The 27,459-nt window shown below is 37.6% G+C and overlaps 1 protein-coding gene across 1 annotated transcript in view; it reads left to right on the forward strand.

Moving 5' to 3' along the window:
- SMARCC1 (SWI/SNF related, matrix associated, actin dependent regulator of chromatin subfamily c member 1) overlaps nucleotides 1-27,459 on the forward strand; it is a 124,780-nt gene that overhangs the window by 43,224 nt on the left and 54,097 nt on the right. The window contains exons 10-21 of the mRNA XM_055558156.1: nucleotides 45-166; nucleotides 2,681-2,805; nucleotides 3,932-3,991; nucleotides 8,720-8,757; nucleotides 11,314-11,435; nucleotides 14,555-14,626; nucleotides 15,323-15,436; nucleotides 15,996-16,149; nucleotides 17,031-17,144; nucleotides 18,950-19,009; nucleotides 25,233-25,491; nucleotides 26,187-26,348. Coding sequence (XP_055414131.1) covers nucleotides 45-166; nucleotides 2,681-2,805; nucleotides 3,932-3,991; nucleotides 8,720-8,757; nucleotides 11,314-11,435; nucleotides 14,555-14,626; nucleotides 15,323-15,436; nucleotides 15,996-16,149; nucleotides 17,031-17,144; nucleotides 18,950-19,009; nucleotides 25,233-25,491; nucleotides 26,187-26,348 — 1,402 coding nt within the window. The remainder of the gene's footprint in view (nucleotides 1-44; nucleotides 167-2,680; nucleotides 2,806-3,931; nucleotides 3,992-8,719; nucleotides 8,758-11,313; nucleotides 11,436-14,554; nucleotides 14,627-15,322; nucleotides 15,437-15,995; nucleotides 16,150-17,030; nucleotides 17,145-18,949; nucleotides 19,010-25,232; nucleotides 25,492-26,186; nucleotides 26,349-27,459) is intronic.

A 27,459-nucleotide genomic window follows, 5' to 3' on the forward strand; every position in this document is an offset into this window, starting at 1 on the left:
TCAGCAAAGCTGGCTGATATTTATTTCCATTTCCTTCTTCCTAGCCAGTCAGAAGTCCAGAGAGAAGAGATAGAAAAGCATCAGCTAATGCTCGAAAGAGGAAACATTCACCTTCCCCTCCGCCCCCCACACCCACAGAATCCCGGAAGAAGAGTGGGAAGAAAGGGTAAGAACTGCACTGTGATGCAGGAGGCCCTGAAACAAACTCTAAAGGACTTCCCAGATTTTTACCTTTACAGGGGACGTTTGGCTGTAGGAAGTCTAGCTTCGACTTGGTACTGTCTTTCCCCGATTTTACCACCTGGTCCTGTACGTGATCCAAGTGACTTGCGGAGGAGTGAACCTCTGTTTTATGTTCTGCATGGTATAGCAGTGTAGTGCCTTGTTCAGTGAGTCACATTTGTATTTAGTGAATCTTGCTTGAGTGGAGGTTTTGGTTTCTACTGAGTAGGTTCTTGTGTGGATTAAGTGAGACTTTAAAGACCTTGTATAGGTCTTCCTGCCCTGAAGTAGATAACAGATGGTCCATAATACATAGTATATATTATGTACATAATAAATGTATATTAAATAAATACTTAATAATTTCAGGGTTGTCTAGCTCTAAATATATTTTAAACAGTTTCTTAAAGGTTACAGTTTAGTTTTAGAAGATGAGAGTTTCCAAACTTTATTCTTCTCATGTGATAGTGAATTAGTTGAATTTCTGGCTGTTGTCAAGTAGATCTTCACAGTGCAGACATCTTTTTTCCATTGGTTTCCTTTTGTGACTTTCTTTAGCCACATTTGCCTTTTGCTGCCCAGAGCATGCCTTGAGTCACACTATTTCTTGAAAGGTTACTTGAAGCATTCTTAAACATGTGTAGAAGCTTTTAGAGAATTTAAGAAACTCTTAGTCTCATAAATAATAATAATGAGTTAGTCACAGATACAGAAAAGATTTTTGTTATCTTTGTCAAGTCACATGTATTTGTTGTTAAAATAGATTGTTCTTTGGGCGTTGAGGGTAACCTTATTTCCTAAACTTACAAATTTAGGAAATAAATTTCATAAATTCTGAAATGCACTGTTGATGTTCAGAGATTTCAGAGCTACCTGTAATATAACAACTTTTCCAAGTGTTTTGGGGCCTGAAATTGATATGTTACTTTTCCCTTTATGGCCTAAGATGGGCTGCTAGGATAGCAGTGGCCACAGAACCAAAATGTTATGTCCAGGAAGCTCACGGTGGTGGCATTTAGCCTCTACTGTAAGTATTGTTGTTTATAGTCACCTAGTCATGTCCAACTCTTTTGTGATCTCATGGACTGTAGCCTGCCTACCTCCTCTGTTCATGGGATTTCCCAGCAAGACTATTGGATTAGGTTGCCATTTCCTTCTCCAGGAATCTTGCCAACCCAGGGATTGAACCCGCATCTCTTGCTTTGGCAGGTGGGTTTTTTACCATTGAGCCACCAGGGAAGTGTCATTCTTTTGAGTATAAAACCCACCACATTGACGTTCCCCAAATAAATGTATGCATCTGCCTTCTAATGAGCAGGACTTTGCTCGTTTAAATTCCCCCTTAGAAAACTCTATCTAATGAAAACATCTTGAAACCTGTTTTCCTAACACTTGTTATATTCATCTTCCTTGCATCTTTTCTTGCTTTTAAAGTATTTGATCTGTCTGCCCCCTTTAATTTCATAGGCTTAAAATTTTTTCCTATAATTTTTATTTTAAAAATTATTTTACACTCTATACCTTAGTCTCACCTGTGCCAACACATTGTTGCTATAGAAAGAGAGCTGTGTGCATTCTCTCAGCAGTGTGAGGAATCTTCACTCTATTTCTCCATTCTCATTTCCTTGTCAGTATATTCTAAAGTATTATCCCAAAACAGAAATTTTTTTTTTCTTATGCTTTTACTCATCCTGAAACATAGCCAACTTTTTAGTGAATTGTTTTAGTTCCCAAGGTTTAGCTTAACTGCCATTTGATCTAACTCTCTGAGGGTGGTTTTTTTTTTTTTTGGTCCTTGTATTCCTTTTTTTGTGTCAATACACATCACATTAAATGAGGTAGTTCCTGTAATTCTTCAAGATAAGGAATCAGTCCATTCTTGTGTGAACTTTAAATAGGCTTTCTTGTGTGTGTTAGTTTTAAAAATAGATGTTGATTTGCTTGAATTGATGAAAGAGCAATGGCAGTTTTTACAAATTTAAATGTTAGTAGTGCCTTTAGTGATTTTACTTTGCAGTTCCTGGTGTTTGGATGATACAGAGAGCCAGGAAGAATACAAAAAACAAACAAACCAAAAGAAAAAAAACCCAAACCACCCACGTAGTTGTATATATCTTTGAGAAAATTTCTTGTGTGATTCTTTATGATCTTTAAAATACTTGCTGTATTTCCAAAGCAAAGTTTTTTTTGCTACACTGATATAATTGCCTTTTAGGATACTGTCTCCAGTTTGAATTGTAGGATTTCTGTGGCCATTTCTTATGCACTGTAATTTTTATTTTCCTCTTGACAGGTTAGATGTAATTTGGGGAATGTATCTAATTTGTTTGGATTTATGTTTGTTTCTTAAAGTGATTCTGAGCATAGATTCCCAACAATACAGTTCAAATCTCTGAAATTGTTTGCTATAAGTAGCTGTAGTCAGTCTTGTTGTGCTCACATATCTTTTGTGTCTTAGCCAAGCTAGTCTTTATGGGAAGCGGAGAAGTCAGAAAGAGGAAGATGAGCAAGAAGATCTTACCAAGGACATGGAAGACCCAACACCTGTACCCAACATAGAGGAAGTGGTTCTTCCAAAAAATGGTTTGTATCCTTTTGCGTAGACATGGGAATGTTAGCTGTGATTTACTCACTCTCAGCAGTGCCATGGGATGAGTCTCTCTTTGCTGTATGTCCCTAGTTCTCAGTGGAAGTATAAATTGATGAAGCCACTTAACATGATTTGGCTATCTCTTAAATTTAAAAATGGATACATCCAGGGACTTTCCTGGCAGTCCACTGATTAAGACTTTGTGCTTCTAACGCAGGGGGCACGGACAGGTTCAATCCCTAGTCAGGGAACTGAGATTCCTATGCTTGCTGTGTGGTGTGGCCAAAATGAAAAGGTACACATCCAGTAGCAGTCTTAATTTCAGAATCCCTATTAAATAATTGCATGTCTCTGTAAAGATAAGTATAAAAGAATGTTGATTACAGAGAAATGAAAAATTGAAGATAAATAAACTAAGTTTCCGTTGACATAGGGCTAGTTACCTTCTGATCCACTCATGGACACAGAGCCTCTTAAAAATGAAAGAGGACTTCCCTGGTGGTCCAGTGGTTAAGACTCTGTGCTTCCATTGCAGGGGTGCAGGTTTGATCCCTGGTTGAGGAACTAAGATCCTGCATGCCTTGTGGTGCAGCCAAAAGAACAAAAAAAGATGTAACTAAAAATGCATGGAAAGATACATAGGTGCATTATAACATGAGATAAAAAGAATACTAAGGATTAAGCACAGAATGATAACTTTACACCCGTAAGATTTAAAACCCTCGGGATGTTTTTAAGTCTCCACTAATGTGAAAGGTATCAGTGCTCCCTCAATTTGTCTGTCTGAATGAATGGCACACAAATGGGGATGCACAAAAGAATAATAAAACATACTTTTGGTAAAGGGGTTAAAAGGTTCTTTTCAGGGTTTTCTTTGTATTTCTGTATTGTTTACTTCTATGATGACAGAAGAGTTGTGCTTATTTAATTAATACAAAATATAGTCTGTTACTTTGTTGATATTTCTTAGCTGAGCTTAAGATATTTACTTGGAGGTGAGTGTTGAATGACAGTAGAGTTGCCCTGAGATTCATGTATTTTTTAATCTTCTATTCTGTTTTCTTAAAAACAAGTAGAACTTTCCCCTTAAAGCATGATTTTTTTTTTCTTTCTTTCTAGTAAACCCAAAGAAAGATAGTGAAAATACACCTGTTAAAGGAGGAACTGTGGCAGATCTAGGTAAAAATCAAAATCTATAGTTTCATGTTGTTTTGTCTCAGAGATATGTCAGGTCCTTTGAGAATCCTTTCTTTACTAAGAGGTGTCACTTTCAGTTGCTGTGCTTTCCAGCACAGATACTTACTATAGCTAGGTTAGTACCATTGTTGCTTAGTTACCTATTAGGAAATTTAATTTCTTATGGTCCATTCTTTGCATTCTTAACGAATTTCCTTCTCTCAGCATAATGTTTTCTTGCAAACCAGCAAATGTGGTAGTATGATACCTAAATCAGAATATCTGAGTTTTAAGAAAACAATTGTAGTTAATGCACTTTTAATAATCTGCCTGGAATACTTGTTTCATGATATGTGCAAATTGATTATGTCTTCAGAACAAAAATCTGGTAACTGTTAATACTTTGTAAGCCAACAGAAAGTTTCCTTAACAGGATAAAATGAGAGTCACATCATCCTTCTACTGTATTTTCAGGTTATCAAGTACATTTTCACAAGTAAGGTCTAACTCTTGGATGTTCTGTGAGGGTAGAAAAGAGTGTAGTCATTTGTTCCAATTTTTAAAAATAGTTTGAAACATCTTTTTTCATGAAAGTTATATATGAAGTAATGATCTCAATTACTTTGTTCATTTGTGAAAGTCAAAGGGAATCCTAGTATTTTCAGTATATATTAAATTTATGAATTGATGGGATTTTAGACCTAATGGGGATATTCAAGATCTCCTTATGGCTTTACTATCTCCTAGTCAGGTGAATTCTGTATTTCAAATTAATTGCTGTGATTCTTGATGGCAGACATGTGTGGGTGTTTGGGAGTGTTTTTCTACTTCATTTCACTAAATACATCCTGCTTTTTCTGGCTTCAAGCCTGTCATTGGACATCAGTGGATGATTCTGTTTTTGATTATGTTGAAAGTAAAGCAGAAAAGTCTCTTGATGACAGTTTATAGAGAGGTGCTATTAGGTCAACAAAATAAAGTTACTATCAAAATGCTTCTTTCATAGCTGTTTTTAACATTAGTAACAGAATATAGATTTTAAATAGCTAGTAATAATTTTCATTATCCATAAGTTTATATTGTCTGTTTTATAACCATCACTTATCCACTGACCGAAAGGCCAGGAACACAAAAGCTAATGATATACAGTATTTTGTTCTATATTCTCAGTGCTGTGGCAGTGTAAAATATTCTTAAGACTTGAATAATCTTCACTGAGACAGTTTGTTAAACAGAATGCTAGTTTATATTTTAAAACTTAAATCCCAAAAAAGAATTATTCCATAGTTTTAAGGGAGTGGACGATTGTTCTTTTAAAAGTGAGGTGTCTGTTGTAGTATTTTTGTAGTAGACTTTATCGGAGGAGTCAGATTGAAGCCATGGTTAGGGAAGGAATGAGGTCCTGACTGGATAAAGAGTTTTAGTGCTAGGTATAGGAGATCTTCCCTTTATGTTAGTGAGCAGGTAGAGGTCTCAGTCAGGAGGGCTGTGCTTGCGGATGCTGCTGACCATAACTGAAGGGTTTGACTCTTTGGAATCTGAAGTTTTTGTCCTGACTTTTCATCCACGGACCAACAGGCTTACCAAGGATCATTTAAGCATTTGACTTTCTGCATTGGCTATAACCTGACTGATCCATCAACTGGGAATTGTTCAGAGTTGTTCATTGTTTTAACTGATCCATATTTTGCCTTATATGCCACCAAGCTAAGTATACGCAGTCATTTCTTTGTTGAGATCTCTAAAAGGTCAGTATCCAGGGGCTGAGGTGAGAGTGCATGTGTCCATACCTGGCAGGAGGAGAACATTGACTCTGTACCACCATCTAGGAATCAGTATATTGTATTATCAGAAGTGTATTTCCATTGGGTACCAAGACTCCCTCAAGGACAAAAATCTGTTAAACTGAAATGAAATAGTATAATTTGACCAGAGAGCGATTATTGTACTACCAGCATCTAGTGAGAAGTTGATTATCCTTTGGTTTACTATGACCCAAAGGACAAAGGTTCATTTTTGACAGCTTTACCCAGATTTCTTTCTGTTAGTCACTTCCTCTGAAAAAATAGTCCCTGTGCAGAGTAGGAGGACTAATGTTGGTAATACTGTAACTTACCACACTGCTTCTTTGTGGCTATTTGTTTCTAACTTAAAAATCAAGGAACAATGTCCATCTTTATGTTACATGAGTACATGTCAGGTGTCATTCTATAAATGTTTGCATTTTTGCATAAAACCATGTTAGCCCCAATTTATTGATTAGGAAATGAAGGCTTCTGAGGTTCAGGAACATTCCTAAGCGCACAGCTACTAAGAGAGCACAGATCCAGATCCAGGTCTTTCGGTAGTGCAGCGCTTTGTCTCACTGCACTCTGCTCATTTCTTTCAGCCTCTCTCTCATGCTCGCTCGTCTTTCAGTTTTGTGAAGTCATCAGGTACATCCCCATCTGAGGCCCTTTGATTTGGCTTCTTTCCCTCTGTGAAATGCTTGCTTTGTCCTTCTCTCAAGTTTTAGCTTAAATGTCACCTTTTCAGAGAGGCTTCCCGGTATATGGGCTCTGAAAGATCTACCCACTCAATTCCTCTCTGAAATACATTGTTTTTATTTTCTGTATAGCAGTTGTTAGCATTCGGTATCTTTTATTTTCTCTTCAGTCTCCTACCACTCATAACTGGAATGTAAGCTCCATAAATACAGGGGATTTTTCTTTTTCATCATTGTGTCTTTAGCATTTGGACAGTGGCTGGTGCGTAATAGATAATAAATAAAATTAAATGTTGGAACGCTAGTTCCTTATTACCTGTTAAAATACTATATTTATATCATCTACAGGATGTATTTATATCCTCTAAAGTAGGGGTTGGCAAACTTTTTTTCTAAAAAGGGCCAGATAATAAATATTTTAGGCATTCTGGTACAACTAGTCAAGTTTGCCATTATAATGCAGGTGCAGCCATCCATAATATATAAACAAATAATCATGGCTTATTCCAATAAAACTTTTATTTATGGACACTGAAATTTGAATTTCAGTTAATTTTTTAAATTTCATCATTCAAAAATGCAAAAATCACTCTTGACTTACAGGTGAGATAGGAATCCCCAAGACCATGCCCAGGTTTGGAGATTCTCTGGAAGGACTGGTGGAACTCAGCATTTAGTTGTACCCTCCGCTGACATATATCAGAGCGACATAGGCAGCATGAACAGATCGTAAGGGAAGATGACACAGGCAGTCTGCATGCAGGCTTCCTCCCGTGCGCTCGCTCACCTGAGGGGTCGCACGGAGTACACTCTTCCTGTGGCAGCACGCGTGCAGTGTTTCCAGCCACAGAAGCCCCTTTGAGAGTCCCAAGATCGTTGTTCTTATTGGTCATGTATGGTACCCTCTGCCTAAAACACACCAAAATTTCACACTACAGAAATTCATCACAAACTGTGTTGTGCCACAGTCTAGGCGCAGTGCACCACCCTTCCTATCAGTTAACTAGGAACACACCAAGTCGCTTCCCCAGATTCCCTACAGAAACAAGCAGTGGGCCATATTTAGCCTGTGGGCTAGAGATCCTGACCCCTAGTCTGAGCAGTTTATTTAGTGCTTTTCTTTTTTTTTTTTTTTTAACAGTGACAAACTTTATTATCTTGGGTTCCAAAATCACTGCAGATGGTGACTGCAGCCAGGGAATTAAAAGACACTTGCTCCTTGGGAGAAAACCTACGATCAACCTAGACAGCATATTAAAACACAGAGATATTACTTTGCCAACAAAGGTCCATCTAGTCAAAGCTATGGTTTTTCCAGTAGTCACGTATGGATGTGAGAGTTGGACCGTGAAGAAAGCTGTTATGCTATGCTAAGTCACTTCAGTCATGTCCGACTCTGTGTGACCGCTAGACGGCAGCCCACCAGGCTTCCCCGTCCCTGGGATTCTCCAGGCAAGAACACTGGAGTGGGTTGCCATTTCCTTCTCCATATTTAGTGCTTTTCAAGTAGCAGATTCTTAGAAATATTTGCTCAATGAATAATGGCAAAATACTGAAAAGATGGCTTCCTTGTATTCTCTTTCAGCTTTACAGTGCTTCATCACTGCCAAGACTTAGAATAATTATATTAAAAATAAAAATATTACAGGAAGTTAATAACGTAATTATTTGTGCCGTAACCTCTTACCCTTTCCACTGTGGAAAGTTATCTGCCTTTCTGCTATGGAAGTCAGCTATTTAAATTATACATGGATTTGCCTCTGTTCTTTTGCAAGGCTAGCATTTAGGTCCTGGAGTCCCTATCCTCAGAAGGTATATAAATACTCTTACCAGAACTTTGTCCTTAGGGATTGATTATCACCTCCTTCTTACTCTGCATTCTTTATTCATTTCCTCTGGGATCTGAAATGTCATTACTTCATTTCACTAAACTTCAGGAGGCTGGAGCCCTAATCAAGTCCCTTACCTGTTATTAAGTAAGATTGTGACTAAGATTGTAGGCCAAGCAGTAATTAATTATAAATTCCCTATTGTTGGAAATCTAATGATTTGTGCTTTGAATTTTTACTCACCTCTATGCTCCTGTGTACAGATCTCATTTACTGAATTATTCACAGTGAATTTGCTTTAATAATGCTCTCCTTTTTGCCTTGTCTCTGTCCAGTATCATTTCCTTAAACCTTAAAGTTTCCAAGTAATCCAAAGAGCATTTACCTGTTAAATCAATTCCGTGTTTGATTTTGCAGATGAGCAGGATGAAGAAACAGTCACGACAGGAGGAAAGGTAATGATTTATTTAGTTAGGCCTGGTGCAGTGGTAACTCTTAAGGGTCCTGTGTGTTCAGCAGTAGACATACTGAACTACAAGTGTCCTTAGAAATATTCTGAGATCCTTCTGATTTTTAAAATTTTTGTTTAAAACCCCTACCCCCCCCTCCCCCCAAATAGTTTGTCTTTCTTGACCCCCTACAGTGTTATCAGGAGGAATTGCCATTCTCCCAGGTCAGCATTTCTCATATACTGTGGTTTCTGGTTCCATTTCTCTCCTGGTTTCATGTGAATAATCAGCTGCACAGTGTTCCAGGTGAGCAGGGACAGTGCCTTGCTTTGATTTTCTCACTCCCATTTCTGTTAGTGCAGCCCCAGTCCACGACTGATGAAGCTTTTGATCATACTCTTTACCTCTTTTGAGTTTTACAGTTACTTCATGTTTCATCGGTTCTGCTCTGGAGACATAAGAATAATTAAGCTCTTGGATGATGTTGGATTTCAGGCAGGGTTTGCTTCTCTTTAAATAAATGGCCCCACTATTTATTCAGGCTGTAATCTGTGTTAAGATGTGTAACTAATCCTTAATCTCCTTGAAATAACTTCCTTAATGCTGGAAATGAATAGTTCTTTTTTTTCTTTTTCAGTGAGTCAGAGAACTTCCCCATAGTGACATTTACTGTTTTTTATACATTCATGAAATGAAAATATTCATGACAGGATTTCAAGGAAAAGTATTTCAAGAAACTCTTGTGTAGATGGCTTTTTAACTGGATCGTTCTTACGATTTTTTCTTTGAAATCAAACTTCTGTATTCAGAGAAGTATTCTGTATTCATCAACTTATTAACATCTATGAATATTACGCTTGTGAGGAGATGTCATCATTTAGAGTATATAGTATTGTGTGGTAGTCAAAGAGAGCAAAATACAAGCCAAAGAATCTCCCACATTTTTAACATCAAGAAAGAGTAATTTTGAAACTGTGGACAAGTTTTTTGTATAACTTAAAGCTAAGACAGTTAGAGGTGGTTATTCCAGTAACTGTTCCCACAGTGTCATTCTGCTTTTTTCCTCATTGAGATGATTAAACTCTAGACTGTCAGCTTTTATTCATTTCAGTGCCAGCCTTTCCCTGCTTTTCCTCAAGAAAATTTTCTGAATTGAATCACATTTAATTTGTAAAACCTGTGGCACAAAAGCAACTTAATCATAAGCATGGTTTTCACTAGCTTCCCTGCTTTGGGAAATAAAATTTCTTACCTTTGTAATCAGTATTAACACTTTTGCTTTAACATTATTTAAGTAACAACCAGTTTCCTTAGTGCTTTCATACTTTAAATTTTTTTTGATATTCATTGATCTTAAGGAAACTATTGTCTTAAGTTTCTAGCACTAACTAGATCCTTACCAGGAAATATAGGTTGAATTACCTTAAATGTAGAAATTAAACTCTGGAACCATTATAAAAGAATATGATTCAAAACTTGAGTGCTTTCTTAAAAGAGTTTCATAAGGTTAAAACAGTAAAAGCACCACAGATAAAAGGTTAATAGAAATAACCCTATACAGTTTGAAAACACCTCAGTGTCAAAAAATTTATTTCCTATAGTATCTTGATAAAAACATTTAATGTGAAGTTAATTATAAGGAATCATTGAGTTAAATAGAGATTGGAACATACTCTACAAGCCATCGTAAAACTCCTTCTCCTCCTTGCAAAAGGAAGAGGAGGTTAAAGGAGACCAAAGAGATGTATCTGGACTCCATGATCAGGTTCTGATTTGGGGAGAAAAATCTGTAATAGACATTTCTGGGACACTTGGATCCATTTGAATATAAACTATATGTTAAATGATATTATTTAAAAGTGATTATTGTAGTATAAAAGTATTCTTTTGTTTTGACCTAGTGCAGTGGTATTTGCAATTACTATTAGCAAAGCCAGGTTTTTAGGTGAATTCATTTGTAAAACCTCCATAAATATGATAAAAGCCAGCTAGTTTCCGGCATGAGAATGGTTAACAGTGCAGGCCCTCCAGCTGGATTTTCTGAAACTTTGTCCTGTTGATGTCGTTAGCTCTGTACATCATTTTCTCATCCACAGAAGAGATGATAAATAGTACCTGCTGTTACTGTGAGGAGTAAGTGAGGTAATGCACATATAGCTGTTGGTGGATGCTTAATACTCAGTCTTTGAAATTGGAGAAACTTTATCATTAGGTTTTACTAGTGTCATTGAGCTAACCTCCTTATAAATTGAGAACTAGTCATTTAGATTTCTGATCCTAGGATTAGGGAAAACTAGACAAATACGATGCAGGCTACTGTGGAAAAAGTTTCAGGCCGCCTTTGAGTTGATTCCCCGATCTGTTCAAAAGGAGGAATAAAATCTGCTCTCTCATCTGGACATCTTTTGAAGGTACCTTTAAAAACTGTGAAAAGCTATTTCTCCTTGACATTTGTTTTCCTAGTCCTTGAAATTGGATCAGCTAGCTGCATTTTCTGTAAACTGCTGTCAGAAGTTTGAAAGCTATTCCTTATGTCTCTCAACTTTGGCTTATTTTCTGTAGGAAGATGAAGATCCTGGCAAAGGTGATCAGAGTAGATCCCTTGACCCTGGTGAAGATAATGTGACTGAGCAGACCAATCACATTATTATTCCTAGCTATGCATCGTGGTTTGATTATAACTGGTGAGTGTGTGCTTATATCTGTGAACTTGGCACTGAGGAGTGGGGACACTTGCCTTGAAACAGTACTGTGCTCTTCTGCCCAAGTCCTCTCATCGGTAATCCCTATCACGCTAGATGATGGGGGATGGAAAGTTATTTTAACTCTGGAATGTGTTCTTTTAGTTGTTTTAACTTAGGGATAGAAACTAGATTATGTTGTAACTTAGGGTTATCAAATTTTATAAACTTAAGCCTAACTCATTTGGCGTCAGTTTTAGTTCAGACAGGCAAAGGCTTGAGTATTTAATTATTATAAAATACTGATGTTTATTATATGATTTTTAAACAGATTTTTAAAAAATAATTTTGTGTATGTAATTTTGGCTGTGCTGCTTCTTCATTGCCATGCAGTCTCTTCTCTAGTTGAAATGAGCAGGGGCCGCTATCCGGTTGTGGGATGCAGGCTTCTTATTTGCAGTGGCTTCTCTTGTGGTGGAGCATGGGCTCTAGGGTGCACGGGCTTCAGTACTTGTGGCACACAGGATCAGTAGTCGTACTTTCCTGGACTCTGAGTAACAGAGTGGAGGCTCAGTAGTTGTGGCTCATGGGCTTAATTGCTCTTGTGAGATCTTCCTGGACCAGGGATGCAGACCCCATCTTCTGCATTGGCAGGTGGATTCTTTACCACTGAGCCACCAGGGAAGCCCTGTGATTTTTAAATGTTACGGAAATACATAAAGAAAAACTCCTCTGACTACCCAGTCATGGCTTTATGTTAACGGGAAACAGGAGCTCTTTCACATATAAACCCTGGCATGTAAAAGAGTTGAAGAAAACACCCATCTCAGCATCCTCCTTGTCATTTACCACAACCACTGTGGCATCCTTGGAACATGGATGGAAATAAATGCAGACCTAGATATCTTACTTCTTGATTACTTTTGAAGTGTAACTGTTTCATATCAGGCTGATTTTTGTTTGACAGTTTTTTATTTTAAAATAAATGTACCAGAACTCTAAATAGATTAGTTTCTTTAAGGTCCTTTCATTGGAAGACTGTATACTTAGTCTAGTGATGCCACCCTCACTCTGAATCTCTTCGTCCTGTTTGGATATTTTGCCTGCTTTCAACGGTTTTTGTGTCATTTTTAAGGATATATGTGCCTGTATATCTTTATATACATATATATGTGTGTGTGTATGTGTATACATATATTTATACACACATACACCTGAATACATATCTATAAAACCACCTTAAAAGAATAGGGTGGATGGTCCGCTTGAGTCATACCTTCTTTTTTTCCCCAAACCAGAAGGTATGGTCTCTACTGGTGAGACTTTTCAGCATACTTTTTAAAACTTAACTCTTCATGCTGTTTCTCAATGTTATGAATAAGTGGAAGCTGAAACAGAATAAGTAAATAGCTCTACTTTGAAGGTCAGTCTTCGTTACATTCATTATGATGTTAAATGAGTTTTAAATTTGGAAGATTCAGAATGGTTTGAGAAACTAGCATTCGCCTCTCAAAAAAGGAGAAAGTCATAACAGTAAATAACTTTGTATGTTTTTATAGGTTCCAGAAACACTTCCATTTGCATGTCACAAAGTGTGCTATTAGAAGGACAGTAGAGGTATTAGTTATATCCCTGTTTATAGACGAGCTAACTGCTGTCTCAGTTGAGGTGTTTCAGTTGCAGGGTTGATCATTGGAAGAACTCAGGCTTTCTAATTCTGGATACCACTCCTTCCACTACTTGACTCATTCACATAACCTAAGGAATCGGCTGCCAGTACTTCAGACATAGATTTTGAAAAAGAAAGTGTTTGTGATTACATACGCTTATGTGTTTTGTTCTTGGTGAAATTGTTTTTTTGGCTTCTTCCTAACCTGTAACATCAGAGTATATTAGAACCAGTTTGTAATTACTTACAGTTACTCTTTTTATAGTAAAAATATATACTGGAATTTCATTATACTAGATCTATGGAACATATTTGAACTTAGAAACTATCTTCCTAGATGTTTCCAGGTGATTTTGTTTATAGTATTTGGTAATATTCATTTCAAATAATTTAAATGTTAGCAAATAAAGAAAGAGTGAATGCTTTTATTTGTATTCACAGACTGTTGATTTGCTTTTTCCCATGCAATCTCTGTACATGGAAAGCCACTGAGAAACTAAAATGTATCATCTGGAAAAACGCTGGTGCATGCGTAGTCTTGTCCGGCTCTTTGCAGTCCTGTAACCTGCCAGACTACTCAGTCCATGGACTTTCTCTAGGCAAGAATAATGGAGTGGTTGCCATTTCCTCCTCCAGGGGCTCTTCCTAACCCAGGGATTGAATCTGTTTCCTGCATTGGCAGGCGGGTTGTTTACCACTGAGCTGCCATTAATGTCTAAACTTCTGTGCTAGATGTACAGTTGGTTCATTTGTAGAATGTTTTGGGCCTGATTCATTTTACATGGTTTCTACAGTGCTTATCACCTGTAACATTTTATAAAATTACCAGTGCTTTTATTTAAATGTTAAAAATTAGTGCTGTGATCTTTTTAAAAGTAGTAAGTCACTAAACTCTATTAAAAAATTAAGTTCACTTCAGAGTTTCCGAGGACTGGTTAGAAATGTGCACTAATGTTGAATCTGAGAAACTGATCATTGTCAATTCCACTGTCTTTTGGTTATTCATTTCACCAATTTGTTGCCATACCAGTTACTGTGATTTTTGTCCTACGATTTCCAAAGAACTTCTTGTATCTTCTGGCTCTTCATCTAGTTATGGTATGTTAGGACAATTCCATAAAATCTAAAGCCTTCAGTGTGTTGGTAGAAATTTTTGAGTTTGGTTATGTGAATAGAAAGACTGTAGAAAGACTGTAGTTAAAGTATTAGAGGTGAGGAAGGGAAATCGTTTTTTAACTTTATTTAACTTCTTAGTATACATTATATTTTCTTTAGTTTTATTTTTACATACTGTTAATACATAGGAACTTGTGCAGGCCAATTAAATTTTGCAAGTAGTGCTCAGTTTTTGGTTTTATCCATTTTTACTTTGGAAATTAAACAAGCTTAACTCAGATTTCAGGATTTTGCTTTTCTAAGAGGACTCTTAATTGTTTCTCTGTTTTCTCTTCAGTATTCATGTGATTGAACGGCGTGCTCTTCCTGAGTTTTTCAATGGAAAAAACAAATCCAAGACCCCAGAGATGTGAGTGAAATGTAAAGATGTGATCCGGATACTGATAGTTATTTTAATGGGATCAGTATTTAGAAAACCTGACTATTTGGATGTGTTTGGCAGGGGCTTCTTAAAGCACTCTTCTTAGTTAATCTTTGCTAATGTCAGAGTCACCACACTGTGCTGAATTCTAGCTCCACTGACTAGCCTTGTGGTCTGGGCACAAATTCTTTAATCTTCATCTGTAATTGGAATAATAATAGATCCTACCTTATAGAGAGATTGTGAGGATTATATGTGTTACCACACAAAAAGTGCTTAGACCTAAGGCTGGCACACAATAAATTCTAGGTATAGTGTAGTGTAGTTAGGGAGATAGCCTGAGTAACCAAGTGTTATTTGCAAATTTTGCAGGCAGCTAAGGATTTATTGATTCACCTCTGTGACCAAGGTTATGCTTCTTTTACTTCACATTAACTTCATCACATTACTCTATTGTACTTATTGTTACATGTTAGCAGACAGTTGTTTTGTGTTTTAGGGATTCTTAACCTGAGTTGCATGCATGACTGTTAATAGTCAGTACAATATCACTCTGATTTATTGGCCTGTTGTCTTAACTTTTTGGTGTATTTGCCAGAAGAATGTGAAACTACTTTGCTCTATAAGTTACTGTTTTTGAAAGGATGTGTGTTCACCTTAACGAATTCGGCCATTACTTTTTAGATACTTGGCATATCGAAATTTCATGATTGACACATACCGCCTAAATCCCCAAGAATATTTAACCAGCACTGCTTGTCGGAGGAACTTAACTGGAGATGTGTGTGCTGTGATGAGGTAAAAATGTCTGGACTTTTTCTCAGATATTTCACTGCAGATGGTTAGTGGTACTTCGCTAATGTTAGGCTGATTAAACTGGATGTTTTCTTGGTTAATAAAATACCTAAAGTAGCATCTTTTTTTTAAATTCACATTTTACATCTTTTAATCATAAACTGACCACAGAGAGTGGGTTAGGGTGGGGAGTGAATAAGTTCTGTGCCCTAAATCTGTCTAAAGAAAAGAAAAAAAAAGTAGATTTCCATTTGTGAGTTTGGTTTATGTGTGAGTTCTTTCACCGTGGACCTATACAGGCATGTATTTGTTCTCATTTCTGTGGTTGAAAAGATTAGGCTTTCTACTTGGTTTGGGGGTGCTATATTATTAACATTATTTTGAGTTTGTAGAGACTGTCTCTCAAACCAAAACTGTCGGTTACTTTGTGAAGGTTCATAACCTGCAAAAGAATGTGTTTACTTGTTTTCTTGGTTTGTTTTTTTAATGAAATGTGATGATGGTTAGGAAGATGATGAGGTACATTCTCTAGATTTTTAACTTTCAGATGTTTATCCTTCAGGGTTCATGCCTTTTTAGAACAGTGGGGGCTTGTTAATTACCAAGTGGATCCAGAAAGTCGACCCATGGCAATGGGGCCTCCTCCAACTCCTCATTTCAATGTGTTAGCTGATACCCCCTCGGGGCTTGTTCCTCTACATCTTCGATCACCTCAGGTAAATTAATACCACCTATTCTTCAGGTCTGGTGGTTCAGATGGTGAAGAATCTGCCTGCATTTCAGGAGACCAGGGTTTGATCCCTGTGTCCAGAAGATCCCCAGAGAAGGAAATGGCAACCCACTCTAGTATTCTTGCCTGAAAAATCTCATGGACAGAGGAGCCTAGTGGGCCAAAATCCATGGGGTCGCAAAGGAGTCGGACACAACTGAGTGACTAACAGTTTCAGTTTTCATTCTTCAGGTCTGGGTAGTAACAGACAACCATTTCTAGTATTTGTATTCAGGAATTACTGTTATAGTCATATAATTGTGCTGTCTCTTAGCTGGTAGGTTGTGTTTGTTTTTATCTGTTGTAAAAGTTTGAGTCCATAAGAATGTTTTATGTTTTAAGATAATGCTCTCTCCTTAATCCCAAGAGTCTGTGCTTTATCTTATCATGTTACAGATTTACTTTCATAACTCATGACTCCTTTATCACCTCTGCCATCAAAGACAGTAATCAAGAAGCAGACTGTTTAAATTGTTTAGAACTTCTTCCCTTTCCTTAACATTTGGAAAGTGGACATCTGTGCACACGTTCTTGAAAAGATAATTATGTCAATCGGATTATGTGTATCATTCTATTGGAATAACACAAAGGAATTGCCCCCACTGTGCAACATTAAATAAAATTTGTTTGTTGTCTCTATGACTTAAGAGAGGCAAAAAAAAGTTTCTTATATGTTGAAATTTTGTTAGTTTAGCAAAGGTTTTTTTTTTTTTTGTAGAATCTCCACCAGGAGTCATTTAAGTGCCAGTATTAAACAGCCTTAAAAACTTCTGTCCCCTTGACTTTGTAGAGGTTAGTACAGCCATTTATTGTTTATTTGACTCATAGATTCCTGCTGCTCAGCAGATGTTAAATTTTCCTGAGAAGAACAAGGAAAAACCAATTGATTTGCAGAACTTTGGTCTTCGTACTGACATCTACTCCAAGAAAACCTTAGCAAAGGTAAGGATTTTTTGATAGGGACATATGGACTACAATCTAGCATATCCTAATTTTCCTTTTTACTTCTAAGAAGCAGCATTTTCTGTAAGAAACTTGCTTTACTTTCTGTAGGGTAAGAAGGTGAGCTTTCTTCATAAATCTGATGGCATTTTTTAGAAGTCACTATATGGTATGGTTAGAAGATAGATATATAAAAGTAACTTTGATTAATATGTTAAAGAAAATTAGGGGAAAATGGAAAATTTCAACAGAGAATGTGAATATATAAAAAGAATGAAATACCTATTGAACAGTTAAAACCATACCTGAAATTAACCCATTGGATGGGTTTAACAGAGGACTGGACACAGCCAAAGATAGGATAGATATATTGAAACACCAAGAGAAAAAATGGTTGAAGTTGAGGGAACAGGACAAAGAGAAAAGAATGCAAGAGACACATGAGATATGGTCAGAAGAATGATTCATTTATCATTAATAGAGACCCATAAGGGGAGAGATAGTGGCACAGAACTGATATTTGAAAGTGTAAGGGTTAAAAATTTTCCATAACTAATGAAAAAATAACAATGCCCAGAATAAGAGAGATTGAATACAGAGAAAAGCATACTTGGGCATTTGATGTTTAAACTCTAAAAGTTGATATGTTAAAGCAACCAAGGAGAGTGGGAGTGGAAGTGGGCACATTAAAGTCAATGGCACAATGATAAAACTGATGTCTGCCTTTTCAGCAGAAATGACAGAAGCCAGAGGACAACGTAAAAATATTTTTAAATGCTGAAAGGGAAACTGTCTCTCTGAAATTCTGTATTCAATAGAAATACTTTTCAAAATTGAAAGTACAGTAAAGACCTTCACAGACATTCGAAAGGTGGAACTAGCTCAAGGTGTAGGAAAGCTGAAGGAAATTCTTTAAGTTGAAGGGTAGTGATTCCAAGTGGAAGCACATGATGGTTAGGAAGGAATAAAGACCATAGGAACAGTTATACTGAATTGCATGTTAATGGTTTTAATGTTTTAATTGAGCAGCAGAGATTGTCAAATTAGATGAAAAATCAAGAACATATATTGTCTGAGACACTCAAAATATAAAGACATATACTGAATGAAAATGAATGGGAAAGACATACCTTCTAAGCAAAAGAAAGCCAAAATCACTATATTAATATTTATAAACATAGACATCAAAACAAGTTGTTTTACCAGAAGTAAATAGAGGCATCTCATAATGATAAAGTATTAATCAAGAGGACACAAACTCACTTGTAAGTTATCAAAGATTCTCATGAAAAAAGTGATTTGGAGTTTAGGGAGTCACTTGGAGATTTTATTAATCAAGAGATGTTAAATATGAGATATATGAACCTGTTGCAGTTGGAGTAAACTGTCTGCCAGAGTGCCTTATGTGTGGTACAGTTTGTCCTTAAATCTTGGATAAAGTACAGCCTTCAAGGTATACCAAACATTTGTTTTATGTTTTAATATTATAGTGCATCCATAGTATGTGTTAAATTGCTATGCTGTTGTAGATTCAAAAGGTGTTTTTAAATATCAAAGTAGTAGAAATAAGTAGTGTAAGTGATCCATGTCTAAGTAGTCCATGAGTTCTTGGTAGACAGCAAGAAATCTTTGAAATAAAACAGCCTTTCTCTTGGGAGTTTAAGTTCCATGTTTTATTCCTGTTATTCAGGGACTTATTTTGGTGGTTTGCAGAAAACAGTCCCTGGAACTTAGAAAGGAGCTCTCATGAGCTCCCTATTCAGCCTTTAGGAATGAGTTAAATAGTTTCTGAATTTTTTCTTTAGAGTAAAGGTGCTAGTGCTGGAAGAGAATGGACTGAACAGGAGACTCTGCTACTCTTGGAGGTAAGCACATTAATGGTGGAGCCCCTTTATTCTTATGGGTCCCAAGTTTCTGTGCCTAGCATTTTAAATATACCTTTGAAATTTATCCTAAAAATATTAAATCCATGCAGTGAGTTTTAATAGAATATTCTTGGGCTGTTACAGTTTGTATATCACACTGGCTGTGATATACATATATATAACGTGCTGGCTGTCAGTAGGGGAGATCAAGCTTGGATATGTGTTATTTTGGTGCGGGTTGAGTTTTTTTATTTTAAATCTGTTACTAACAAATATTGAAACTTTGCCAAGGTAGCCTAGATTTCTAACTCTTCCTCCATAATTAGAAGATCTAGCAACTCTGGACCCTTGTTTTCACACGGCAATAATTATCTCCTTGGCCTTGGGTAGCAGATGTTCCTTTGAATTGGGGCATTTCTTCATATCCAGTTTTTCTTAACTTAGACCATGTCAGTCATTGTAGATTAATTCCCTAGAGTTTCTATGCATTTGAGCATACAAACTCCGTATCTCCCAAAAGGATTTCAGAAAAGGGACTGAAAATATCTGCCATTGAAAACATTACCTTGTGAATGAAAAGTGAAGACTGTGATGAATCTGTGATTATACACAATATCTCTGTCCATCAGCACGTTGCTTTTTTCAGTTTGCTTATGTCTTTGGAAATTCTTGCAGATCTCTTAATTGTACTCTGAAGGGTAGGAAAAAGAGAATCTTTGGTTTCATATTAACCATTTTCAGAGGAGAACTGTTTGTCTTCAGTTCAGTTCAGTTGCTCAGTCATGTCTGACTTTTTGCTATCCCATGAACCGCAGCATGCCAGGCCTCCCTGTCTGTCACCAACTCCCGGAGTTTACCCAAACTCATGTCCATTGAGTCGGTGATGCCATCCAACCATCTCATTCCCTGTCGTCCCCTTCTCCTCCTGCCCTCAATCTTCCCCAGCATCAAGGTCTTTTCAAATGAGTCAGCTCTTCGCATCAGGTGGCCAAAGTATTGGAGTTTCAGCTTCAACATCAGTCCTACCAATGAACCCCCAGGACTGATCTCCTTTAGGATGGACTGGTTAGATCTCCTTGCAGCCCAAAGGACTCTGAAGAGTCTTCTCCAACACCACAGTTCAAAAGCATCAATTCTTCGGTGCTCAGCTTTCTTTATGGTCCAGCTCTCACATCCATACATGACTACTGGAAAAACCATAGCTTTGACTAGATGGACCTGGATTTTCATAATTTGCTTGTCTATTAGGTATATTGTTTTAGTTTATTAGGCAAGTCTGTTACCACCTGGATATGTAGTTAGAAGCAGGAGAAATATCTTAATGGCTTTTTCAGATAATTAGTATTCTTTGATAAAGGCATCTGCCCTCCCACCCCCCCTTTTTTTTAAAAAACATGCTGAAGGTTTGTGGAAATCTTGCATTAAGCAAGTCTGTTGGTGCCATTTTTCCAACAGTATTTGTTCACCTTGTGTCTGTGTCACATTTTGGTAATTCTCAGAATGTTTTAAACTTTTTACTGTTAATTATATATTTTTTACAGTGATCTGTGGTCTTAGATGTTACTATTTCAAAAAGATCATTCACTGAAGGCTCAGATGATGGTTGTGGGCTTCCCTGATAGCTCAGCTGGTGAAGAATCTTCCTCCAATGCAAGAGACCCAGGTTTGATTCCTGGGTTGGGAAGGTGCGCTGGAGAAGGGATAAGGCTACCCACTTAAGTATTCTTGGGCTTCCCTCGTGCCTCAGCTGGTAAAGAATCCGCCTGCTGGGTTCGATTCCTGGGTTGGAAAGATCCCCTGGAGAAGAGGAAAGCTACCCACTCCAGTATTCTGGCCTGGAGAATTCCATGGACTGCATATAGTTCATGGGGTTGCAAAGAATCGGACATGACTGAGTGACTTTTACTTTCAGGTGATAGCTAGCACTTTTTAGTAGCAAAGTATTTTTTTTTAATAATTAATTTATTTTTGTCTGTTCTAGGTCATTATTGCTGTAGGGGCTTTTCTGTAGTTGCAGCAAGTGGGGGCTACTCTTCGTCACACTGTTTGAGCTTCTCATTCCAGTGGCTTCTCTTGTTGTGGAGCATGGTCTCTGTGTTGCCAGGGCTTCCGTAGTTGCAGCTCCCAGGCTCTAGAGCACAGGCTTAATAGTTGCGGTGCATACGCTCAGTTGCTCCTTGGCATGTGGGACCTTCCCAGACAAGGGGTCAAGTCCATGTCTCCTGCATTGGCAGGTGGGTTCTTTACCACTGAGCTACCAAGGAAGCACTAGCAACAAATTATTTTAAAATGAAAGTAAGTGCATTTTTTTTTTAAGACATAAAGCTATTGCATACTTAGTAGACTATAGCACAGTATGAATATAACTTTTATATGCACTGTAAAAGCCAACATATCTGTGTGACTCGATTTATTGCAATCCTCACTTTATCAGAATTGAAACTGCAGCATCTCCAAGGTATGCTTGTACAGTATCACATTAAACCTTGACCACTGGTAGTTTCTTAAAGGTTAGTTGGTGTGAAATCCGTTGGTCTCTCCTGTTGAACTAGTAATGGATCTTATACCCATGTATGATTACATAGTATCTTTCGTTGATAAGTTGGAAAATACTGGTTTTCTGATTTATGCAGATCTTCCAAATGTTGATGCAGTTCATTATACAATATCAAAAAATGCAAATTGATAATATTTGGTTCCAATCTCATTAGGAAGTCTTTTAGAGAGTAGAACAAGCTTTCATGGCAGATGCATGATTTTCAGAATTGTCATTTTTCACTTAATTGTTGGCGACAGACAGTATCAGTTGTTTTCCTTGGAGTGATAATTTTGAGAATCATTGTTTATTTTCGAGAAAGTGTCTGCCAAACATCTGTGTCTGTAAAACTGTGGTGTGTTAGCAATTTGTTCTAGTGACAGTGATACTTGGAGAAGAGAGTGGCTACTTGAACTTGAAACTCAATCACATGAGTGCTTTTCCTTTAGATAGTTATGATGCTTCGAGAGTTGGTAGTCTTCCTGTTTGCCTGGCATTTCATAACATCAAATATTGAAAACACATGGGCTAAGATAATTAGATTCAATAAAAATCATTTTTACTATTTCATCCAGGAAACGTTTAAGTTGGTTTATGTGGTTTCTCCAAATACGTGGTAATGAGGAATTAAATGACCCTTAAGACGTCTGGTGCCACTTCCTTGATTCATACTAAGGGGCCAGTGGTTCCCCCCGTTGATTTTGTACCATTGTGCACATGTCGGCATAACAAGTGAGACAGTAATGTCCTAGTGTTATTATTTTGATCTCTTAGTTTCTGTGAAGGGGCCTGGTGCTCTGTGAGTTTCCAGACCACACTTAGGGATCCTTTGGGCCTTGTGGTGTCGCATGTATCTGTTTTGCTCTAATTTGACTTTATGAATTGTTCCAACTGTCATGGTTCATGAAAAATTTTAGTGGTGTATTAACTCTTCCGTTTTCATTTTTACCACCCTCTTCTACTTTCCTTATTCTCTCTTCATGTCTGTCTGTATTCAAAAAGATTGGTTCCTTTTGCATTTTTACCACTATTTTCATTTGTTCTTGTCTGTCCTTTCAGTGTCATTGGTATGCAGAGAGCTTCTTTCCTGAACTCCTTTTTCTTTAATTCAGGGCTGTCTTGTCTAGTCATATCTGCTTGTGGGTATTGATTTTACCGTTCTCAGCCCTTGTGGGGAAATGTATGGGAAATGTTTTTGTATTGCTCATATAGAATCTGTGGGCTCTGGGGAGAGATGCAGTTGTGCAGTACTGCCTGAAACAGCATTCTCCTGTCAATTCTTTTCCTTGCTGCACATTTATACTCAGGAGTTTTCTTCTTTGTGTCCAGTTCTTTGCACCCCCATGGGCTGCAGCATACCAAACCTCCCTGTCCCTCACTATCTCCTGGAGTTTGCCCAAGTTCATGTCCATCGCATCGGTAATGCCATCCAGCCATCTGGTCCTCTGGTGCCCTCTTCTCCTTCTGCCCTCAATCATTCCCAGTATCGGGGACTTTTCCATTGAGTTGGCTGTTCGCATCAGATGACCAGAATACTGGAGCTTCAACTTCAGCATCAGTCCTTCCAACGAGTATTCAGGGTTGATTTCTAAGATTGACTAGTTAAGATTAGTGGATAGTAAATAAAGAGTGAGGTCAGAATGGCCGAGCTCCTGTTTACCCTGAACATAGCCAAGAAAGCCACAGATCTCCACACAATAGTGTGTTTTCTCTCCTGCAGCTGGAGGCTTTGCAGCCGGTAGATTTTCCATTTAAAACATGCTGTTGAACCAACAGATGTCTGCACTTACACAGAGGAATATAAAAGTCTTCCCAACAGCATTGTTGACTATTCACACCTTCTGTTTTTATCGTTTATTTATCGATAATTAATAGCTTAAGAACATGAAGTCAGAGGAAAATTTTTTAATCAATTTATAACCAAAAACTTCATCAATTTCACCCTGACAAATACATCTAGAAGACTGGTTAGAGTTTATTGTTGTCCATTCTCCCTCCCCCAAATCATACCATTTTATCAGACAAGCATATCACATAGGCTACTTACTAGGTATCTTCCTGTGTAATTTTATATTACACTTCAGCTTCCAGTTGTCATGAAGAAAGGCCTTTTTTAAAATTATGGGGTGTTTTCATCTACACTCCTCGGCTTTCAGGATCTTACCGACCAGGGATTGCACCTTTGCCTCTCTCAGTAGAGTCCTAACCACTGTACTGCCAGGGAATTCCCCAGATTTTTTCTTTTCTTTTAATGCTTGGAGTCATGGAAAAGTAAGATTCCTTTTCTAATTTAATTTGGCTACCTGTGATTAAATTCAGCACATTTTATTTGGTGCTGTGTTTCAGGCGCTGTGGCAGACAGATTGAGATGACTAGCCCGTAGTGTCTACAGTTCAGTAATTCAGTTCAGTCATAGTCTAGTGTGTGATAGAAACTGAAACGTGATTAGAGGTATGACAAGCATAAGACGTACAGAGGAGTGGCTGTGTAGCTGACCTGGGTAGATAAGATATAATGGACAGCTTCCTGGAGTAGGGTGCTAGTATTGGTTCTGGTTCATGATATTTCTAGTACAGAACAAACTGTACATACACACAATACTTAGGATGTGGGGTCTGGGTATTCCCGGAACATTAGAGTATGATGTTGAGGTGGAAGAATTAGCAGATCCCTGTCGTGTTTGACCTTAATTCCTTAACATAATGATGAGAACTGAAATAGTTTTAGGCAGGCAAGAGACAGTCTCCTGTGTCATACATCCAGCAACAGGAAGAAGGATGGATTGAAGGGTAGAGACAGGCGAGTCTAAGAATCCAGGTAAGCAGTGGTGAAGACCCCAGTGATGGCCGGAGGAGGTGTTGTATAGTGTAAATGTTTGCTGATGCCTTTTTTCTGCTTGTCACCCTTTTCCTTCCTGGAGGCCTGTCGCTATGTTGTTTTGAAAGCCTCTCTTCATCCTGCCTCTCCTATGTAATGCTTCTGTCGGTGCTCAGGCACAGAACTTCACTGCTGCTCGCCTTGTGCTTTTCTGGATGCTGACGGTGGCTTGAATTCTGCATATCAATTCCTTAGCTTTATTCTGGGGAAAAAACTTCCTGAACTTTCTTACTTTTCTCTGGCTAAAGGAAAATGAACAAAGAAAAAAGCTTAAAAGTAAGCTCATCTGAAAAGGTTATGCTGGAAAGTATCAAGACAGTCTCTCCTGGAGTTTGCTCAAACATGACCTTTGAGTTGGTAATGCCACCTAACCATCTCATCCTTTGTCGTCCCCTTCTCCTCCTGCTCTCAGTCTTTCCCAGCATCAGGATCTTTTCCAATGAGTCGGCTGTCATATCAGGTGGCCAGAGTATTGGAGCTTCAGCTTCAGCTTCTGTCTGTCCAGTGGATATTCAGGGTTCATTTCTTTTAGGATTGACTGTTTTGATCTCTGCAGTCCAAGGGACTCTCAGGAGTCTTCTCCAGCACCATAATTCTTTGTAATATACATGCCTTTTTTTTTGTTTTTCTTGACTGAGAATTTAACATAATAAGGAAAGCAATCAGATCTACCTGCTATGAACAGTATAACTATTTGCATTACTCTTTTTAATTTAAAGCCCATCTAAAGAACAGTCACAGGTTGCTGATGTCATTAAGTATTACTTCCTTGTTACCTGTTATTAAAGCTCCTGTTTTTTTCCATCACAGGCTCTGGAGATGTATAAGGATGATTGGAACAAAGTGTCAGAGCACGTTGGAAGTCGCACTCAGGATGAATGCATCCTTCACTTCTTGAGGCTTCCCATTGAGGACCCATACCTTGAGAATTCTGATGCTTCACTGGGGCCCCTGGCCTACCAGCCTGTCCCCTTCAGTCAGTCAGGAAACCCAGTCATGAGCACGGTTGCTTTTTTGGCATCTGTGGTGGATCCTCGTGTGGCGTCTGCTGCAGCCAAAGCAGCTTTGGGTATGGATTTTCTTAAGCTGTCTTGTGAGCGTAACCATTTCAGATCATGGTTTCATGCTTTCTTTCATGATAGTTTTATCTCAGATTTAGGTGTTATCAGCTTGCAGTTTTATGTATTACCCCTTAAGGATAGTAGATTATGTTTTTTAAATAAAGCAGTTAACATACAACATTTTTCAAACTATGAGCATTTTTTGAGAATTTAGAGGGACAAAACAGTGGGTTTTAATGGTATTTTGTGATGCATATGGATTTTTATATAATTGGCAAAAAGTTATTTAACACTCTTGGGTTGCATGAATTCTAACTAGAATTTTCTCACACTATAGAATTCTTTCTTGACATTCTGGTTGTTTCATCCTTACTGTTTTCTTGATTAAAATCCAAACAGCAGAGTTAGATGAATTTTGGACAGCAATTTTGATTGTTACTGATAGATATTTAAAGATCATAATCTCTTGTTTATACAGTAAGACTGTGACATGTAAGGTAAGACATAAGAGTCATGGAATTGCTTCACTGTACACGTTTATCAACTTTGGCCTTCTTGACTTCCTGGGATAGATCAGATTGAGTCTCAAGAAAGGTCACTAGGTTACACACGACACACTAGTGTTGTGTCAGATTTCCTAGTTTACACTGAAGCAAATATTCACGTGACACCAGATCACTGTTCCATTTTTATTCTTACACAGAGGAGTTTTCTCGGGTCCGGGAGGAGGTGCCCCTGGAATTGGTGGAGGCTCATGTCAAGAAAGTTCAAGAAGCAGCCCGAGCCTCCGGAAAGGTGGATCCCACCTATGGCCTGGAGAGCAGCTGCATTGCAGGCACGGGGCCAGATGAGCCAGAGAAGCTGGGTGAGTCCCTGCTGCCCCCAAGGACACGGTTAATAGTGGTTGTGTTTTCCTATCAGCTTGCTAGAATACTTGGGTTTGCTTGCACTTAAAATTGGCTACAATGATCAGTACAAACTTAGGCCTTAAAAAAATTTATGTGTGACTTTTTTAATCTCTTCCTTTTGTGATAGAATTTTAAAAAATTGTCTCCTGTTAATAAATCACAGTTGTGAGGTATCTGATGCCTGTTTTTAAATCTAGGTTTTGAGTGTATAGACCTAAGAATTCCAAACGGACTTTTGTGGTTTTAATTTATATGTTGCTGAGTAGATTGTTGTTTTTGGTTATTTTTAAATTGAAATAAACTTCATGTGAAATTCTTCATTTTATTCACTTTAAATGTATATTATCCAGTGGCTTCTAGTAAATTCCCTGTGTTGTGCATTCATCACCACTATCTAATTCCAGGACATTTTCCTCACCCCAGAAGAAACCCCATATCAATTAAGCAGTGACTTCCCATTCTTTCTCTCCTCAGCTCTGGTACCATTAATCTGCTTTCTGTCTCCATGGATTTGCCTATTCTGAACATTTCTTATAAATGGAAGCATGCCATTGTAGCCTTTTGTGTGACTTCTTTGATGCAGCGTAATGCTTTCGAAGTTCATCCATGTTGTCATGTTGTGGTGTAATGCAGTACTCCGTGTCTTTCTGTGGTCGATAATACTCTTGGGTGGATATACCACATTTTACTAATCCATTAATCAGTTCATGGCTGTTTGGTTTGTTTGTGCTTTTTATTCATTTGAATAAAGCTGTTATGAACATTCATGTACATAATGTTTTCTGTTTCTTGGGTGCCTAGGAGTAGAATTGCTGATCTTGTGAGATTGTATAATTAACTTTTTGGGACTCTACTCAGTTGTTTGCACAGTGGTTTTACCTTTTTTTTTTCCCCACTAGCAATGTATAAGGTTTCTAATTTCTTCACATTCTCACATAAATACTTGTAGTTTTCTGAGGACCCTCCATACTGTTTTCTGAAGTGGCTATATGTAAATGTTTTTTGACTACTGGTTCAAAATCTGTTTACTTGCTATAGGAAATTATTCTCTTTCTTTTTGGGATAGTT

The sequence above is a fragment of the Bubalus kerabau genome, chromosome 20, assembly GCF_029407905.1.
Source record: "Bubalus kerabau isolate K-KA32 ecotype Philippines breed swamp buffalo chromosome 20, PCC_UOA_SB_1v2, whole genome shotgun sequence".
Lineage (NCBI taxonomy): Eukaryota > Metazoa > Chordata > Mammalia > Artiodactyla > Bovidae > Bubalus > Bubalus kerabau.